Raw genomic sequence first — 20,799 nt, forward strand, 5'->3', positions numbered from 1 at the left:
GGTTTGATTGACAGCTCTAGGTGGTTATAGACTCTTTGAACTTGGGAATATGAATTCCAATGTTTCTTTTTAAAATGGATTAAGCACTCAAAACAAATGTTGTTTTATAAATTTGTTGGAATGTCAATGTACTGAACGTTTTTTATGAAAGTGTTAAAAAAGACAAAGTCAATAATAGACACTCACAACTTTATCTTATTTAATTTCAGCATGGGTCCAGAGGTTTGCCCACGTGGATATAGGGTGAATTGGAGATGTAATGGAAAAAGGTGGGGCATAGGTTGACATGAGTTTGTACTAAGTTGACATAGGGGCTATAAAAGGCCATGAAGATGGGTAGAGGGGCATAAGTTGGCATGTAGGGTATGAAGGGCCATGGTGTGTATAAACAGTATGAGGTGTCATGGGTTGGCATGGATGGAGAAGTGAGCGGGTGTGTGGGCTGTTTTTTGTTTTATTTCTTTTTGTATAATGTTGGATACAGTGCGGGATATAGTTGTTCCTCCCAGCCAACGTCTGAACCCAACAAACACCACACTCATTCTGAGGGTGACAGGCCCGACTCCCAGACAATGCCACCACCCCATACCAAAAATCGTAATTTCTGGGCACTTTCTCACAGGTCACGTTTGCAGAGATGAGAAGTATCCTGACTCTGCGCTCCCAACTCAGGAGCTAGCATCCAGGCCTAACAGTCTACCCCAGTCAGCACAACTGCTTTTGCTATTGTCTCCATGTGTGAACATCCAGCACCTCCTTCCCAGTAAATTAAACTGTGCCACTTTTAACCTCAAACAATCAAGCCACTCAGGCTCCTCGTCAGGCAGAATTCAGAGATGATCACATGTCCCATTCATTCTTCCATTTTACCTTAAATGATAGAGACAGTCCCAAAATATATTATAAACTTCATATTTGTAACAATGCTCGTTTGATCAAAGACAAACAGCCAAATTTCATAGAGTTCCTGGAGGAATAGCATTGAGATTCTTTATGGCCACAGACATCAGTTTTGGGGACTCCAGGAAAGCAGTAAAAGTGCAAGTTTCATTTACATGGCTTGGCTTTCTACAGGAAAATTGATGAATTCACTGGCCTGAGCAAAGAAATCACTTTGAGCAGCAAGCAACAGTGCAATGCACGTTGGAAGTTCTACAAATCCCCTGCTGTTGCTTGGAAGGACCCAGGTGCTTTCAAATGCAAGGGTTGCCATGACAGCCATGACATTACAAGCCTTGTCCTGGAGGTGATTTCAGGACCTAACTGCAGGACACTGCAAAGCTGTTTAAAAATTCCTCTGGGGGAAGTAATTAACTACACCGATTCCTTAGGACATTTCCAACAATGATTACCTTGGCCTCTATATAGGAGGCCAACGTAATAGTAAATCCTATTTGATGAGCTGGGGTGAAAATGTACCTTTATACATGCCTCCTTTGATTGTTTTCCCCCCTTCAGAACCTACAGAGAGAAATTACCATACAGGCAGCTCACAATGATAGTTCCCGAGGCAAACAGTAACATATAGCATGTGGGTTACACCTTTAAGAGTCTCAAACTTAAAAGATGCATTATTGACATGAATATGGCAGTTCTGGCAATGTTTGCATCTTAAGAGATCTGTTGGAAATGTGAACTGCGTCTAGCCACTGTTTAGCTATTCTCAATGCATTCTAGGGCTATAGCCATATTGCTATATTGTTTAAGACCTTCATGAGGCAATATGAATGCAATATGCACCAGTGTCATAGGTGATGCCCCAGTAAATTATACAGTTTTTGTGCACTGTGGTCAGCTGATCAGCAGATCTCTGCACATGAGAAAACAGGGTGGAAATGCTATGATCAGTGAACATTGTCGTAGTCACTCCAGTATACGAGTTACAAGGGTTCCTTATAACATTTGTAGATGTATTATTCAGTCATATTAACACAATTTTGGGGCAGCACGGTGGCGTAGTGGTTAGCATTGCTGCCTCACGGCACCGAGGTCCCAGGTTCGACCCCGGCTCTGGGTCACTGTCCATGTGGAGTTTGCACATTTTCCCGTGTTTGCGTGGGTTTCGCCCCCACAACCCAAAGATGTGCAGGGTAGGTGGATTAGCCATGCTAAATTGCCCCTTAATTGGAAAAAATTAATTGGGTACTCTAAATTTATGGAAAAAAAATTAACACAATTTCATTAATTTGTTTGGCTATTAAAAAACAAATCACTAAAGCAACCAAACACAAATACACTCCAATCCCCCAGTTGCTGGGTGAACCCTGACTTACTGATGTTCAACATCAAGATCCCTGTTGGAATACATTTCAATGTAATTATCAGGGAGGGCTGTTGTATGGTGGGGTGTTCCATGCGGAGGGGGAGAAATGTTGCATGGGGGGTGGCATGTTTTGCAGCGGGGGGGAGTGGGGGTTTGTTGTGGGGAGGTTTCCATTGGGGGTGGGGGCGTGTTGTGGGGGGCAACATTGTGATATCAGGGCCCTCGATCTTTTAAAACCTAAGTTGCTGGCGGAGACTGCCCCTTGGATTTTGTTTCTATGTTGTTTGCAATATGGCAGAGGAAACCACTGTTGGGGCCAACGGCTTCCACACTGTTTTCCCCTCCTGATGAGAAAATTCCACCGTCTGTAAGTTATTTGGTGTTATTCTTACCGACAAGTGTCTGGTCAGATGCTTTAGGGAACCGGCTCTCTTCATCAAGTAGAGACAATAAGCCCATTGGTTTCTGAAGAAACATATCTAGTATTGGTCGATTATCTTGATATTCCACAAGTGTGGCATCAATTCCCTCATTTTGGTATTCAATCTGTAAGTGATCATAAGCACAACCTCATAAGCTGGAAATATAAAACAACCCTGACCATGAACAGCTTATTTTAAAATTGAAAAATCACCTTTTTAAGCTGGCGATTTATTTGCATGTGAACAGTATTATAATGTAGGTAAAAACAACACTGAAACAAACCTTACAAATTATGTTAGCTAATATTATCTATAAAGGGTATAAAAATAAGATTAATATGATTTACGAGAGCAAGCTTTACTGCGATTTGCAATATATTCAATTTTAATCACTTAATTATTTTATCAGTTTTATTTACTCATACGTTGCTTGTGTTAACAGTACATTAATTGTGTTTTAATTGTATAGATAAAGTGATTGACTTGAATGCATATAAATAGAGAGACTGAAACTTTTGTTATTAAGAAGTTGAACACTTGTAATCTGCAACTCTAAATAAATATAAATATGTGTAAAAATTGGCTCCAGTTCTATTCTTCAGCAACTGGCTTTCTGGAATATTATACTTGTGCCAAAATTGGGAGAGCTAGTCCGCAGGCTAGTCAGACAACAGCCAGACATACGCACCTACAGAATTGTACCTTTCCGTCAATGCCCCAGACTCCTCCATGACCACCGCTGAGTACCACTGGTAAGACAAACCCACCAGAGATGGTGGCATAGTGGTATATGTTCGAGAGGGAATGGCCCTGGGAGTTCACAACATGCATTCCAGACCCCATGAAGTCTCATGTCATCAGCTCAAACATGGCAAGGAAACCTACTGCTCATTACCACCTACCACCCTCCCTCAACTGGCAAATCAGTGCACCTCCATGTTGAGCAGAACTGGAAGTAGCATTAAGGGTAGCAAAGGCACAGAATGTACTCCAGGTTGGGGATTCCAAGACCCAACACGAAAAGTGGTTTGGCAGTAACAGTATTGACCAAGCTGACCCAGTCTTGAAACACTTCTAGAGTCATGGAATTTACAGTGCAGAAGGAGGCAATCCAGCCCATCGAGTCTGCACCAGCCCTTAAGAAAGAGCACTCCACTCAAGCCCACGTCTCCACCCTATCCCCGTAACCCAGCAAACCACATAAACATTTATGGACACTAAGGGAAATTTATAGGACATAGAACAGTACGGGCCCTTCAGCCCATGATGTTGTGCTAACCATTTATCCTAATCTAAGATCGACCTATCCTACACCCCTTCAATTTACTGCTGTCCATGTGCCTGTCTAAGAGTCGCTTAAATGTCCCTAATGACTCTGACTCCACTACCTCTGCTGGCAGTGCATTCCACACACCCACCACTCTGTGTGTAAAGAACATCTGACATCTCCCCCATACCTTCCTCCAATCACCTTAAAATTATGTCCCCTCGTGACAGCCATTTCCACCCTGGGGAAACGTCTCTGGCTATCCACTCTATCCATGTCTCTCATCACCTTGTACACCTCTATCAAGTCACCTCTCTGCCTTCTTCGCTCCAGTGAGAAAAGCCCTAGCTCCCTCAACCTTTCTTCAGAAGACATGCCCTCCAGTCCAGGCAGCATCCTGGTAAATCTCCTCGGTATCCTCTCCAAAGCATCCACATCTTTCCTATAATGAGGCGACCAGAAATGGACACAATATTCCAAGTGTGGTCTAACAAGAGTTTTATAAAGCTGCAGCAAAACCTCGTGGCTCTTAAACTCAATCCCCCTGTTAATGAAAGCCAACACACCACACGCCTTCTTAACAACCCTATCAACCTGTGTGGCAACTTTGAGGGATCTATGTACGTGGACCCCAAGATCCCTCTGTTCCTCCACACTTCCAAGAATCCTGCCTTTAACCCTGAATTCAGCATTCAAATTTGATCTTCCAAAATGAATCATTTCACATTTATCAAGGTTGATCTCCATCTGCCACTTCTCAGCCCAGCTCCGCATCCTGTCAATGTCCTGTTGTAATCTGCAACAACCCTCAACACTATCTACAACTCCACCAACCTTCGTGGCATCGGTAAACTTACTAACCAACCCTTCCACTTCCTCATCCAAGTCATTTATAAAAACCACAAAGAGCAGAGGTCCCAGAACAGATACTTGTGGGTCACCACTGGTCACCGTCCTCCAGGCGGAATACTTTCCATCCACTACCACTCGCTGTCTTTCGGCCAGCCAATTCTGTATCCAGACAGCCAAATTTCCCTGTATTCCATGCCCCCTAACTTTCTGAATGAGCCTACAATGGGGAACCTTATCAAATGCCTTACTGAAATCCATATGCACCACATCCACTGCCCGACCTTCATCAATGTGTGTCGTCACATCCTCAAAGAATTCAATGAGGCTTGTGAGGCATGACCTGCCCCTCACAAAGCCATGCTGACTATCTTTAATCAAACTATTTTTTTCTAAATAATCATAAATCCTATCTCTCAGAATCCTTTCCAATATTTTGATCACCACAGACATAAGACTGATGGGCCTGTAATTCCCAGGGATTTCCCTTTTCCCGTTCTTGAACAGGGGAACAGCATTCGCCTCCCTCCAATCATCTTGTACTACTCCAGTGGAGAGTGAGGACACAAAGATCATCACCAACGGCATAGCAATCTCCTCCCTCGCTTCCCGTAGTAACCTTGGGTATACCCCGTCAGGCCCAGGGGACTTATCTATCCTGATGCTTTTCAAAATTTCCAGCACATCCTCCTTCTTAAATCAACCTGTTCGAGTCTATTAACCTGGTTCACACTGTTCTCATGGGCAACACAGTCCCTCTCTCTAGTGAATACTGAAGCAAAATATTCATTTAGGGCCTCCCCCATCTCTTCAGACTCTAGGCACAAGTTCCCTCCACTATCCCTGATCGGCCCTACTCTCACTCTGATCATCCTCTTATTTCTCACGCCTTGGGGTTTTCCCGCCAAGGCTTTTTCATGCCCCCTTCTGGCTCTCCTCAGTCCATTTTTGAGTTCTTTCCTGGCTACCTTGTAACTCTCTAGAGCCAAGTCAGATCCTTGCTTCCTCAACCTTATGTAAGCTACCTTCTTCCTCTTGACTAGAAGCTACACTTCTCTTGTCACCCAAGGCTCCTTCACCTTACCATTCCTTCCTCGTCTCAGTGGGACAAAACTATTCAGCACTCGCAGCAAATGCTCCTTAAACAATCCCCACATTACTGTTGTGCATTTCCCCAAGAACAATTGTTCCCACTTTATGCTCCTCAGCTCCTGTCTAATAGCAGCAGAAGTTCCCCTCCCCCAATTAAATACCTTCCCATACTGTGTGTTCCTATCCCTCTCCATGACTATGGTAAAGGTCAAGGAGTTGTGGTCACTGTCACCAAAATGCTCTCGCACCGAGACATCGGACACCTGGCCTGGTTCTTTGCCGAGCACCAAGTCCAATATGGCCACCCCCCTAGTCGGCCATCTACATATTGAGTCAGGAATCCTTCCTGTACACACCTGACAAAACCTGCTCCATCCAAACCATTTGCACTAAGGAGGTTCCAGTCAATATTAGGGAAGTCAAAGTCACCCATGATAACAACTCTGTTACTTCTGCACCTTTCCAAGATCTGCTGCCCAATCTGTTCCTCCATCTGTCTGCTGCTATTGGGGGGTCTATAGAAAACTCCCAATAAAGTGACTGCTCCTTTCTTGTTTCTGACTTCCACCCATACTGACAAACCCTCCTCAACTTTTCTGCAGCTGTGGTGCACTCCCTAATTAACAGTGCCACTCCCCCTCCTCTTTTACCTTCCTCCATATTTTTCTTAAAACACCTAAACCCCGGAACATCTAACAACCATTCCTGCCCCTGTGAAATCCATGTCTCCATAATGGCCACAACATTGTAGTTCCAAGTACTGATCCATGCTCTAAGTTCATCTATCTTATTCCTGACACTCCTTGCATTGAAACAGACACACTTTAACCCATTCCACTGAGTGCAACTTTGCCCTATCAACCGTCTATCCTTCATCACAGACTTGCTGCATACTATTTCTGCCTGTTCAACAGCTACCCAATCCTCGGATCCATAGCTCTGGTTCCCATCCCCCTGCCAAACTAGTTTAAACCCGCCTAAAGAGCTCTAGCAAACCTCCCACCCAGGATATTGGTACCCCTCCAGTTTAGGTGCAAACCGTCCTTCATGTACAGGTCCCACCTTCCCCAGAAGATATCCCAATGATCCACAAATCTGAAGCCTTCCCTCCTGCAACAGCCCTGTAGCCACGCGTTCAGCTGCACTCGCTCTCTGTTCCTTGCCTCACTTGCATGTGGCACCGGTAGCAATCCTGATATCACTACTCTGCTTGTCCTGCTCTTTAGAACATAGAACATCGAACATACAGTGCAGAAGGAGGTCATTCGGCCCATTGAGTCTGCACCGACCCACTTAAGCCCTCACTTCCACCCTGCCCCCGTAACCCAATAACCCCTCCTAACCTTTTTGGTCACTAAGGGCAATTTAACATGGCCAATTCACCTAACCTGCACGTCTTTGGAATGTGGGAGGAAACCGGAGCACCCGGAGCAAACCCACGCAGACACCGGGAGAACGTGCAGACTCCGCACAGGCAGTGACCCAGCAGGAAATCCACCCTGGGACCCTGGCGCTGTGAAGCCACAGTGCTATCCACTTGTGCTACCGTGCTGCCAACCCAACTCCCTAAAATCACTTTTTAGATCCTCATCCCTTTTCTTACCTATGTCGTTGGTGCCTGTGTGCACACAACTTCTGGTTGCTCCCCCTCCCCCTTAAGAATCCTGTAGACTCAATCCGAGACATCCCTGGCACTGGCACCCGGGAGGCAACATATCTTCCGGGAGTCTCGCTCACGACCACAGAATCTCCTATCTATTCCCCTAACCATTGAGTCTCCTATCACTATTACTTTTCTATTCTCCCCCTTCCCTTCTGAGCCCCAGAGCCAGACTCAGTGCCAGAGACCTGGCCGCTAGGGTCTTCCCGGTAGGTCATCCCCCCCAACAGCATCCAAAACGGTATACTTGTTTTGAAGGGGAACGGCCACGAGGGATCCCTGCACTGTCTGCCTGTTTGTTTTTTTCCCCCTGACTGTAACCCAGCTTCTCTTGTCCTGTACCTTGGGTGTGGTTACCTCCCTGTAACTCTTCTCTATCACCCCCTCTGCCTCCCGGATGATCCGAAGTTCATCCAGCTCCAGCTCCAGTTCCCTAACACGGTCTTTGAGGAGCTGAAGTTGGGTGCACTTCCCGCAGGTATAGTCAGCGGGGACACCGGTGGCATCCCTCACCACCCACATCCGACAGGAGGAGCAGGCAACTGGCCTAGCCTCCATCCCTTCTTACCTTACAGAATATAGCTGCCCTGTGGACCAACTGGAACTCCACCCTCCGAATCTGCTCCCAGTCAACTGCACTCTCTGTAAACTCCCGGCTCCCTTCACGCTCTTTGAGGAAATGTAGGAAATGAAATGAAAGGAGCACCTATCTCCCTCAGTCACCAAACTCTCACTATAGCACTCAAATGCACCCAAATTCAGCACTCAGTGCAAACAATGTCTGCACTGTAGCTGGCTCACCTTTATACTGTGACTTTAGCCTCTGAAAACTGGCCTAATCCAATTAACTAATTAACAAGCTTCAGCTGCAAGTAGCTACAAGTAGAATCTTTGTTTAAAGCTGATGTAAAATTCACCTTCTTCTAAACAACAGCTTGTAGGTGAATGCTCCACAGTCACTTGCCTAATCCCCAACCTTGCCTGCCCCACCTTCTGTCCTCCCAGCCCTGTGCCTGTGGTAGGAGTGGGACTACCTGGGGCCTGGTGCTGTAGGCCCCCTCCTGGGGTGAAGGCCCTGCTGCCTGCCTTCTGTCCTCCCACCCCTCTGCCTGAGGTGGCAGTGGGACTACCCCGGGCTGCAGGTCCTGCCTTCTGTCCTCCCACCTGTGGTGAATGTATTATACCAATAATCCACCACTGTATCAGTACCATGCTTTGCCTTTGTATTTGCATCTATGCTATGTTGTTGCCCTTGTGGGCTCCACCTATGGGCCATTGTATGGCATCATCCATAGGGGAACATGTTGGTACATGTATGGGCTCCGCCCATTTCTCCTCCCCTTGAGGGGGGGGTATAAAGAGCAGTCGACCTGTAGGCGGCGCACAGTATTGTGTCAGTCGCAGGCAGGCACTGTTCTAAGTTGATTAAAACCTTGTCTCGAGTGAATTGATGGTCGCATCAATTTAATCAACTTAAACGCAACTATGGAATCGGCCCTCAAACCTGACAGACTGGAACTCGATCCGCAGCCCGCGGAGGCAAAATAAATTTTTTCGCACTGGCTTCGATGCTTCAAGGCTTAACTCGCAGCCGTCTCCATGCCTTCAGTCACTGACAAACAGAAGCTGAGCCACCTCCACGCACGGGGGAGCCATCGAATCTCTGTTCAACTCGACAAAGCCTCCTCTTATACAGATGCCCTCACGAAGCTCGAACGCCTCTATGCGCAGCCCGTGAATGAGGTCTACGCGCAACACATCCTCACCACTCCCCGTCAGCGTCCCGGGAAGTCGCTAGATGACTACCTAGTGACTACCTATGACTCAAAGCCCTCGCACGCAACTGCAATTACCAGGCCGTTACGGCCACTCAGCATATGGAACTCGCCATCCGAGACGTCTATGTGGCGGGAGTCCGGTCTAACTTGGTGCGACAGCGCCTACTCGAAAAGGGGCCCTGGGCCTGGATGAGACGGTAAAGTTAGCCTCCCCTCTGGAAGTAGCGTTCCAGAGCCTTACCGAGTTCCCGGCTGACCACGCGACCCCCTCGTGGACCCCCCATCACAGACTTCCCCAGGCCTGTGCTGCGCGGCCACCCGCCCATCATGGGAGGCTACCCTGCTATTTCTGCGGCCAGTCTCAGCACCCCCGGCAGCACTGCCCGGCCCATAACGTGAACTGCAGCAGCTGCGGGAGAAAAGGACATTTCGCCAAAGTCTGCCTGGCCAGGTCTAAGAACTCTGACTCACAGGCCCGCAGACCCCGCAGCGTGGCAGCGTGTCTGCCGACTCCGCCCCCCTCATCAGCCTCGTGCTATCCATGGGAGCAGCCACCTTCCAGTCCTCACAGCACGTGCGACTCACGGGGGCCGCCATCTTGGCCATCCTCCCCCATGCAGCCGGCCACGTGCGATCCATGGGGGCCGCCATCTTGGACGCCATCTTCCTCGCCGCCCGACACGCTCGACCAATGGGGACCGCCAACTTGACCGTCATCTGCTACGCCGCTCGACGCGTACGATCAACATGGGCAGCCATCGCGGAGCCGCCCAGCACCTCCGACTACCAGCAACTCAGCGCGGTCACCCTGGACCAGTCGCGACCCAAGCACCTCCGGAGCTCCATGATGACCGTCTGGGTAAACGGGCACGAGACGCCTTGCCTCTTCGACTCCGGGAGCACAGAGAGCTTCATTCACCCGGACTTGGTAAGACGCTGCTCGCTCCCAATTTTCCCGGCGCACCAAACCGTCTCCCTTGCCTCAGGGTCGCACTCGGTGCAAATCCAAGGGTGCACTACCGCAATCCTAGCAATACAGGGCGGCGAGTACAAAAATTTTAAATTATATGTGCTCCCAGACCTCTGCGTTCCTCCCCTATTGGGACTAGATTTCCAATGCAACCTCAGGAGCCTAACCCTGAAGTTCGGGGGGCCCCTGCTCCCATTCACCATATGCAGCCTCGCGACCCTAAAAGTCGACCCTCCCTCACTCTTCGCAAACCTCACCGCCGACTGCAAACCAGTCGCCACCAGAAGCAGGCGGTATAGCATAAAGGACAGGACTTTTATCAGGTCCGAGGTCCTGCATCTCTTGCGGGAGGGAGTCATCGAGGCCAGCAATAGCCCCTGGAGAGCTCAGGTGGTGGTCGTCAAGACCGGGGAAAAGTTCTGGATGGTTGTTGATTATAGCCAAACCATAAACCAATACACAAAACTCGATGCGTACCCCCTTCCCCGGATTGCAGACATGGTAAACCAGATCGCACACTACCGGGTGTTCTCCACGGTGGATCGGAAGTCTGCATACCACCTGCTCCCAATCCGCCCGGAGGACCGCCACTGCACGGCTTTTGAGGCAGACGGCCACCTTTTCCACTTCCTCTGGGTCCCCTTTGGAGTCACGAACGGGGTTTCGGTGTTCCAAAGAACAATGGACCGAATGGTGGACCAATACGGGCTGCGGGCCACATTTCTGTACTTGGACAATGTCACCATTTGCGGCCATGATCAGCAGGACCACGACGCCAACCTCCACCGATTTCTCCAAACCGCCCAAACCCTCAATCTCACCTACAACAAGGAGAAATGCGTTTTCCGCATGACCAGACTAGCCATCCTCGGCTACGTCGTGGAGAACGGGGTCCTAGGACCCGACCCTGGCCGTATGCGCCCCCTCCTGCAACTCCCCCTCCCTCACTGCCCAAGGCCCTGAAGAGGTGCCTTGGGTTCTTCTCATATTATGCCCAGTGGGTCCCCAACTATGCGGACAAAGCCCGCCCACTAATCAAGGCCACCATCTTTCCACTGGCAACTGAGGCCCGCCAGCCCTTCAGCTGCATCAAGGGGGACATCGCCAAAGCCACGATGCACGTGGTGGACGAGTACGTCTCCTTTCATGTGGAGAGTGACACATCAGAGGTCGCTCTCGCCGCTACCCTCAATCAAGCAGGCAGATCGGTAGCGTTTTTTTCGCGCACCCGCACCACCTCTGAAATTCGACACTCCTCAGTCGAAAAAGAAGCCCAAACCATCGTGGAAGCCGTACGGCACTGGAGGCACTACCAACGATCGGTAGCCTTCATCTTCGACAATACGCCGCAGGGCAAAATCAAGAACTATAAGATCTTGAGGTGGAGGATCGAACTCTCCACCTATAATTACAATATCGTATATCGTCCTGGGAAGCTCAACGAGCCCCCAGATGCCCTGTCCCGCGGCACATGCGCCTGCGTGCAAGATGACCAACTATGGGTTATCCACGATGACCTCTGCCACCCGGGGGTCACCCGGCTTATCAACGATATCAAGGCCCGCAACCTGCCCTACTCCACCGAGGAGGTCAGAGCCATGACCAGGGACTGCCAGACTGTCCGCCGGTTCCACCACCACCACTGCTATCACCACCACCGCCCCTCCACTATATCCCGCCCAACCTACCATGACTAGCGCCCCCGCCCCTATATGGCTCCCGCGCTCCCTCCCGCCGCCATCCCCCCTTCACCGGTTCACAGGAATGAAGCTCCAGAAGAGACTCTCTCGGAGTCCACGTCTGTGCCTGCACTGGCGCCCCCACTCCCGATGCCAGCATGGATGAGCTCGACACCCGGGCCAGCAGCAAAGCCAGAGCTTCGGCGATCACAGCGCATGATCCATGCGCCGGAGCGGCTCAACTTATGAACCCATCACTCCCGCCGGACTTCATTTTTTTAACAGGGGGTGAATGTGGTGAATGTATTATACAATAATCCACCACTGTATCAGTACCATGCTTTGCCTTTGCATTTATGCTATGTTGTTGCCCTTGTGGGCTCCACCTATGGGCCATTGATGGCATCATCCATAGGGGAATATGTTGGGACATGTATGGGATCCGCCCATGGCTCCTCCCCTTGAGGGGGGTATAAAGAGCAGTCGACCTGTAGGCGGCGCACAGTAATGTATCAGTCACAGGCAGGTAGTCCCTGTTCTAAGTTGATTAAAGCCACGGTTACTTATCTCGAGTGAATTGATGGTCGCATCACCATCCCTCTGCCTGAGGTGGGAGTGGGACTACCTGAGGCCAGGTGCCTGCCTTCTGTCCTCCCGCCCCTCTGCTTGAGGTGTGAGTGGGACCACCTAGGGCCTATTGCCTTGCCCCTCCTGGGGTGAAGACCCTGCTGCCTGCCTCTGTCCTCTCACCCTTCTGCCTGAGGTCGGAGTGGGACCATCCAGGGCAGCAGGCCCAGCCTTCTGTCCTCCCACCCCTCTGTCTGAGGTGGGAGTGGGACCACCTGGGGCTGCGGCAAAATACTTTATTTCGGGCCCCCGCAGGGCTGAAGAGCCTGTCTTTCTACCACCTGTGGCGGGAGGGGGGCAGCTTTGGACATTACCTTGGGCCCCTTCAGGGCTGAAGAACGCTGCCCCACTGTTCTAACAACAAACAAAGAACAAAGAAATGTACAGCACAGGAACAGGCCCTTCGGCCCTCCAAGCCCGTGCCGACCATACTGCCCGACTAAACTACAATCTTCTACACTTCCTGGGTCCGTATCCTTCTATTCCCATCCTATTCATATATTTGTCAAGATGCCCCTTAAATGTCCCTATCGTCCCTGCTTCCACTACCTCCTCCGGTAGCGAGTTCCAGGTACCCACTACCCTCTGCGTAAAAAACTTGCCTCGTACATCTACTCTAAACCTTGCCCCTCTCACCTTAAACCTATGCCCCCTAGTAATTGACCCCTCTACCCTGGGGAAAAGCCTCTGACTATCCACTCTGTCTATGCCCCTCATAATTTTGTAGACCTCTATCAGGTCGCCCCTCAACCTCCTTCGTTCCAGTGAGAACAAACCAAGTTTATTCAACCGCTCCTCATAGCTAATGCCCTCCATACCAGGCAACATTCTGGTAAATCTCTTCTGCACCCTCTCTAAAGCCTCCACATCCTTCTGGTAGTGTGGCGACCAGAATTGAACACTATACTCCAAGTGTGGCCTAACTAAGGTTCTATACAGCTGCAACATGACTTGCCAATTCTTATACTCAATGCCCCGGCCAATGAAGGCAAGCATGCCGTATGCCTTCTTGACTACCTTCTCCACCTGTGTTGCCCCTTTCAATGACCTGTGGACCTGTACTCCTAGATCTCTTTGACTTTCAATACTCTACTGCATCTGCATCGCCTTCCCTTGTGGCACCTGTGCTTAAGGTGCCAAGTCCCTACCTCCTTTCTCCTTTCATTGTTTTACGCATGGCCGGGTCGTACCAGGGATGGGCGTGGCCAGCACCTCTGGGGCATCCTCCACTCTGCCAGGGGCAAGGTGGCCAAGCACTTATGCGGGGGCGGCAGCCTCTCGACCTTCCGCTGCCTCCGTTGCCGCCACGCCCTTCCGCCTACTAACGCGGCAACTGGGGGTGAAGTGCTATGCCCACCCCACCAGGACCATCGAGGCGTGCACCCGTGCAATGGTCGGGGTTGTCGGCCCCTCGGCCATCGTAGCCGCCTCCCGGATGTACAGCAAGGCCGTGTTTTTCCTGCGGGCCGAGCAGGCGGTCCACCTGGCCCTGGAAAGGGGGCTCACGTGGGGCCCGACACACGTGGCGGTGGACCCGTGGAGGCCACTGCGGAGCGTGTCGTCCTTCTAACGTCCCGCCCTACCTCCCCACCGAGCTCCTCCTCCCCCATCTCAATCTACTGGGGGAGGTCAGGTCCGAGGGGGCGCCGCTGACGCTCGGCCTTCGGGACCCCTCCCTCCGCCATGTTTACTCCTTCCGCCGTCAGGTTTTCATCAGCCTGACCCGGGAGGAGGTCATGGAGGGAGGTTTTGTGGTCTCCCACCAAGGGGAGGACCACAGAGTGTTCTGGTCAGCGGATGGCATGCGGTGCCATGCGTGCAGAGGGCAGGGGCATCTCCGCCGCAACTGCCCCACCCTGATGTATGCCAATACCACCTCCACGGCGGGCGTGGCTGGCACTGCCGCCCTCTCCTTCTCCTTGTCTACCCACGGCTGCTGACTGGTGGCGGGGAGAGGGAGCCTCCGCTGGAACAGCGGAAACCAAAGAGTAAGGCAAGGCGCGCGGCGGCACGGCGGTTAGACCGGGCCATCCAAGACCTAGGCCCGGTCCCGGCCGCTGTCCCCGCTCCTGTCCAGACCTGCTCAGCGGCCGCAGCCTTGTCTCAGGACGCCGCCTCCATGGAACAACCTGAAGGGCTCGGGGAGACCACCAACTGGGCTCCAGAGGGAGGCAGGGATCCGGCGCCCGGCCCTGAGCTGATCGGCGTTTTATTGTCACGTCCAGTCTCCGCTGCCCCGCAACAACCTGAGGGGCCCGGAGAGACCACCGACTGGGCTGACATTGTGTATGGTCCCGAGGATGAGGAGGATCCGACCTCCTCGCAATTCCAGGGGCCGGGCGACGTGGGGGAGGGAGGTGCTGCTGAGGGCTCTCCAGAAATGGAGGCCATGCAGCAGGGCGATCCCGAGCCACCCCCTCCTCGCAAGCGGCGTCTGTCCGGGCAGGAGGGAAGGGTGGATCTTGCTGCGCCCTCCCCGGGTGAGGGGGGGGGGGTGTCTCCAGTGTTCATCCCCTTCCCCCTAACACCCGGTGCCATGCAGAGATGTAAGAGAAGCAAGGCCAGGGAGGAGGCCCCCGAACCATTTGAGCTGCTGTCGTCCCCCGAGCAGGGAGGCCTGGTGTCGGGCGGAGACGAGACTCTGAGGGCTTGGTCCGCCCGGTGGAGTTTTACTCCCCGATCGCCTCCTTTTGTTCGTCGGTGGGGGCCGGCGGCAGCCACCAAAGCCCGTATATATTTGTGTCGTGGGCGGGCGACAGCGTGGAAGGCTCCCCGCTCACCACAACCGTGCAGACGATGCCAGGGGTCCCAGGTTCCATCCCGGAGCTGTTCCGGGGGTTTTCCAGGGGTCTCTCCGAGGGCCCAGCATCGACGGTGGAGGCGGGGTCGGATCCGCCGCCGCCCATGGACCCTGAATCGCGGGGGGGAGCCTGCGAAGGACCCGCCTGAGGACGATCTTGGGGGGGGAATCGACTCGAGCTCAGGTGGTGACTGTTCGGAGGAGGAAGACTGCTCGGTGACGAGTGAGGAGGAGGACTTAGACGCTCTCTGCAGCGAGGCAGAGGGCGTCCTCACACCCAGCACCGAGTCTCCAGTCATCTCCTCAGGAGAACTCCGAGCATTTTTAAATAGACATCGTGGTCACCAGGACTGTGTGCGGCTGGCCCTGGACAGCTGGGGAAATCTGGGGCTGCTCCTCGAGTCAGCCCGCGTCTATGCCAGAGAGGCGCGGGAATTCGATCAGGACCAGGGGGAGCAGCGCAGGGCTGTTCTGTTCCTTGTGGGGCTCCTGAGAGAGTGGAGGGGGCGTTGAACCTCCACTCCCTCTGTGCACTGAGGTGATTGGTGATGGATAAACACTACTACTGACATGGAGGTAACCATAGCCAGCCTCAACATCAACGGCAGCAAGGATGCACATCGCCGTTTCCAGTTCTTCTCTATCCTTCGGGACGGAAAGTACGGGGTGTGCTTCCTGCAGGAAGCCCACGCCATTCCGGGTGACGAAGCTCAGTGGACCCTGGAGTGGCAAGGAGGAGTCTTCATGAGTCACCTGGCCCCACTTTCGGGCGGGATGGCTACCTTGTTGGCTCCACATTTTCAGCCGGAGATCTTGGGGGGTCAAGGAGCCAGTGCCAGGCCGTCTGTTGCAATTAACAGTCCGCAACGGGGGCTGTGGTGCTTCACTTTGTGAATGTCTACGCTCCCCTAGTCGGGCCGCAGCAGGCGACTTTCCACGAAAAAGTGTTCACTCTTCCAGGCACCATCCCGGTGGGCGAGTGTATCGTCCTCGGAGGGGATTTTAATTGCACCCTCCAGGACAAGGACCGTCGTGGAGTCCAGCGCAGCTCGCCGGCGGTGGCGAAGTTGAGGGACCTGGTTAGCTGGATGTCTGGAGGACTCTCCATCCTGAATTGCGGGTGTACACCTTTGTACACCCTCCGTTCAGAGCGTCCAGAATCGACCGTCTTTACATTTCCAAGATGTACTTGCCCAGCGTTCCGACGCCCTCTGTGGAGCAGGTGCCGTTCTCGGATCACCACCTGGGGTGGGCGGGGCTCGCTCTGTCCCGCGCTCAGACACGGTCTGCATACTGGCACTTTAACAACCTGCTGCTGGAGGACGAGCGGTTCCTGGACTTGTTTCGCCGTTTCTGGGCCGGCTGGAGAAGTAAGCGGGGTGGCTTCCCCTCCTTGAGGCTATGGTGGGACGTGGGCAAGACTCACGTCCGCGCCTTCTGTCAGGGGTACACGAAGGGGTCTATGGTGGGGCAGAACTCCACGATCGCTAAATTGGCTGAGGAACTCTTCGATCTGGAGTCACATCTCGCTCAGCCCGATGAGGACCCGGCCCTGAGGCTGGTGTACAGAGAGAAGAAGGGCGCGCTGTGGGACTTGCAACTTGCCGGGTCCCGCGGCGCGTACGTGCAGTCGCGGATCCGTCTCCTGACAGACATGGACCGCGGCTCCCCCTTCTTCTACTCGCTGGAAAGAGGACGCGGGGTCCGTCGGCAGATTTCTACGCTGCTGGCCGACAATGGGTCCCTTGTCTCGGATCCGGAGGGGGGTCAGGGCCCTGATTATGGAATTTTATTCCAATCTCTTCTCTCCGGATCCATCCAGTGAGGACGCTTGCAGAGTTCTGTGGGAGGACCTGCCGCAGGTCGGTTCGGAGGGCTCCGGGAAGCTCGATCAAACCATCAACATCCAAGAGCTGACCAGCGCCCTGAACAACTTGTCACGGGGCAAAACCCCAGGGCTGGACGGGCTGACCGTGGAGTTCTTCAGGGCATTCTGGGACGTCCTGGGGAGCGACTATGTGGGGGTCCTGGGGGAATGTATCGCGACCAGGGAGATGCCTCTTTCGTGGCGCAGGGCAGTCATTGCCCTGCTGCTCAAGAGGGGGATCTCTGCCTACTTAAAAACTGGCGACCGGTCTCTCTCCTCAGCACGGACTACAAAATCTGTGCCAAGGCAATGACTTTACGCCTTGGCACTGTGCTCGACCACATGATTCACCCTGACCAGTCCTACACAGTCCCGGACCGCACCATTTACGATAACATCCATCTGGTCCGGGGCATAATTCATTTTAGCCAGAAGGCTGCTATATCGTGCGCCTTCCTGTCCCTTGACCAGGAGAAGGCGTTCGACAGGGTGGGGCACGAGTATTTGCTCTGAACTCTGCGAGCTTTCGGGTTCGGGACGCACTTTGTCACCCAGATCCGATTACTGTACGCTGCCTCAGAGTATCTGATTAAGGTTAACGGGTCCCTGGCGGCGCCCCTTCGCTTTGGGAGAGGAGTGCGTCAGGGCTGCCCCTTGTTCGGCCAACTTTATTCTTTGTGCGTGGAGCCTGTTAATAGTTTAATAAACGTGTTAAAACTATCTCCAAGTCTGAACATTCCTTGGTCAGAGTGCACATCAAGGAAGCAGCTTATGCTATGTCAAGAGAATAACAAAACATGGTACCCAGGAGTGACTGTTAAATCCATATAGCTCAGCTCAACAAAACAGTGACAACCAGCAACAGCAGGCAGGCAAGATGATGTTCGGGATTCCGGTTCCACAGCAGCTCAGGTGCCAAGGCAATCTCAGTGAAAACTGGCATTGGTTCAGGCAGACATTTGAGATCTACCTGGTAGCGTGCGACCTAGATGGCATGGCGGATGCAGAAAAAAATAAAGCTTCTACTTACCATCGCGGGTCCAGAAGCAGCTGAAATCTTCCAGACCTTCAAATACTCAAAGGGGCAAAACAAGAGCGACTTCCAGGCAGTCCTGGACAAGGTCCAAGAATTCTGCGAGGAACATGCAAGAAGAAAAGGTAAAAGAGGCACCAAAACTCACCGTGAGGTAGGCCTGCAGCAACGAATGGCAGTTTTGAATTGCAGCCATCTTGGAAAAGGTGCTGCACATACGTAGTTGCGCGAAGAGTGCACAGAACGGGAAGGTCCATTTGCGCATGCACGAGAAACCGTACATGCGCAATTGCAAAAAACGCCCCAAGTAATGGAACAGCGATCTGCGCATGCGCAATCGCTTCCTACGCACTACGTCACAAGCGTCGTGACGTCAGAGGCCCCGGACCACGCCCACTTAAAGGGGAAATGTCCCAAAACACAGGAGAAAAAAATCTAAAGCCGTAAAACCCAATTCTTTCACCTGGAACGACAGCACAATGCCTGAAATTTGACCAGTAACTGAAAGTAACCTCCGCAGAACCCTGCAACAAGCAGTTAGCACTGCTCAAAGAGATGATACAGTCCTTGAAGACTATGACTCAGACCTTGAATTCTTCTTTGGACATCGCGAGCCCAATGCCAGCTCCGACACAAAACGTGATGATATGGTCTTGGAAGACAACGACTCAGACGAAGATTTCACCTTGGAAGGTGGCTACCCCAGTACCAAGTCCGAACCGCAACTAGACGTGTTGCACATTGACGACCCCGACGACGAGTTCTTCGGATTGGGGAATCTTCAGCCAGCATATACGACATCCCGACTCGTGAGTGCAGGATTATGCTGCGGCCTGACGACAAGAAACAGCGAGTGGTCCACGCACCACGAAGGGTCCCAGCCTCCACACAAGAAGATGATTTGTTCATTGAACATCAAGAGAACGATCACAACTCTGAAACAAAAAGCGATGATTTCTCCATCGAGCAATACACACAATACTGCTCAGTCATGGCTGAGTTATTCGGATATGCTGATCACGGCATCAACAACACGGTTGAAAGGCTCAACACGACTCTTCTCATGGTAGATGCATCCAATACCATGGTGCCATGGCAGATCATCGATACATTGGATGGCAGCAATACCCAAGATGAAGACGACACCACACAGAGAGCACAGAATGACTCCGTTGAGAAAGCACAGATTATCTCTACAGTGAGAACACTGCACGACTCCACAAAGAGAGCGATGACAGACTCCACAGAGAGAGCGAACTCCATAGAGAGAGCGATGAAGGACTCCACAGAGCAAGCGATGAAAGACTCCACAAAGAGAGCGACACAAGCCTCCACAGAGAGAGCGACGCAAGCCTCCACAGACAGCTCAGTGACAGACTCAAAAATAGAATCAAGCAAACACTCCATAGCGAACGCCATGCATGAACAAGACCATGAAGATCTATCAAGCTTATTTGAGCCACCAGAAGAAGACTATGACCGTCTACCCAGCTTATTTGAGCCACCAGAAGAAGACTATGAAAGTCTACCCAGCTCTTTTAACCAACAAGAAGACACTGAATGTCTACCCACTGTATGTGAGACAAGTGACGAAGAAATCACAATTCCCATACAGGATGTGCAGGATCACAGCGAGACTGACAGATCTCAGCTCGTCTGCACAGAAGCACTCAACAATCAGAGGACAGCTACCCAAGAGTCCAGAGAGACCAAGTCAAATGAAATCCTGAAGATTTTGACTCCAGAAAAGGAGCACCAAGAAACAAAAGGTGATTCAAATGAACCAGAAATAACTCCAGGAGTACCAAGAACTCAATGATGATTCAAGTGAACCTGAAATGACTCCAAATGAGGAGCACCTAGAAATCAAGGATGATTCAAGTGAATCAGAAATTACTCTAGAAGAGGAGTACCAAGTAAGCAAAGAAGAGGAATCGAATCCACCACAAGTGACTGATGTCACCATCAGCAATGCAACATCAGATCATTCACACAGTTCTCAAGAAGAAATGCTCAATGTAACAGATACCATCATCAAAAACATGGCAGAAGACAAACAAGCCAGATATATGACAATGAAAGCAATTAATGAACGTGTGTTGCAGGAATTGGATACTCGACAGCAAGAGCTGGATATATTAAACACGAAGAAGGAAACCCTGGGGGCTGAGATAGCACATTCCCAGGTGAAGCAAGAAGCTGTGGTGCTGTATGAAACGCTGCATGAGCTGGAAACTCACCGCAGTCAGATGGTTGCAGAGGATAAGAGTATGGGATCGCCACAGGATGAGAGGGAGTGGCTCCTAAAACAGGTTAAAGAAGACAATCACAGTGAGACTACTGGTGACTCCGGTGACACCACGTTAATTCACACCTCATCCGCTCGAGCCTCTCCACAAGCAAATGCAGTCCTGAATGAAATGACTCCAGACGGGGAGAATCGACAAGCCAAAGCTGATTTAAGTAAGCCGGACATGACTCCACACGGGGAG

General features: G+C 51.8%; 1 protein-coding gene across 9 annotated transcripts in view; it reads right to left on the minus strand.

Annotated features, from left to right (window-relative positions):
- The window catches only part of myo3b (myosin IIIB), a 1,137,435-nt gene that overhangs the window by 641,614 nt on the left and 475,022 nt on the right, over window positions 1–20,799 (minus strand). For all 9 annotated transcript variants that reach the window (XM_072475849.1, XM_072475846.1, XM_072475848.1 and 6 more), the window contains one exon: window positions 2,656–2,809. In XM_072475849.1, the coding sequence (XP_072331950.1) occupies window positions 2,656–2,809 (154 nt within the window). The remainder of the gene's footprint in view (window positions 1–2,655; window positions 2,810–20,799) is intronic.

Source organism: Scyliorhinus torazame, chromosome 2, assembly GCF_047496885.1.
Source record: "Scyliorhinus torazame isolate Kashiwa2021f chromosome 2, sScyTor2.1, whole genome shotgun sequence".
Taxonomy (NCBI): Eukaryota; Metazoa; Chordata; class Chondrichthyes; order Carcharhiniformes; family Scyliorhinidae; genus Scyliorhinus; species Scyliorhinus torazame.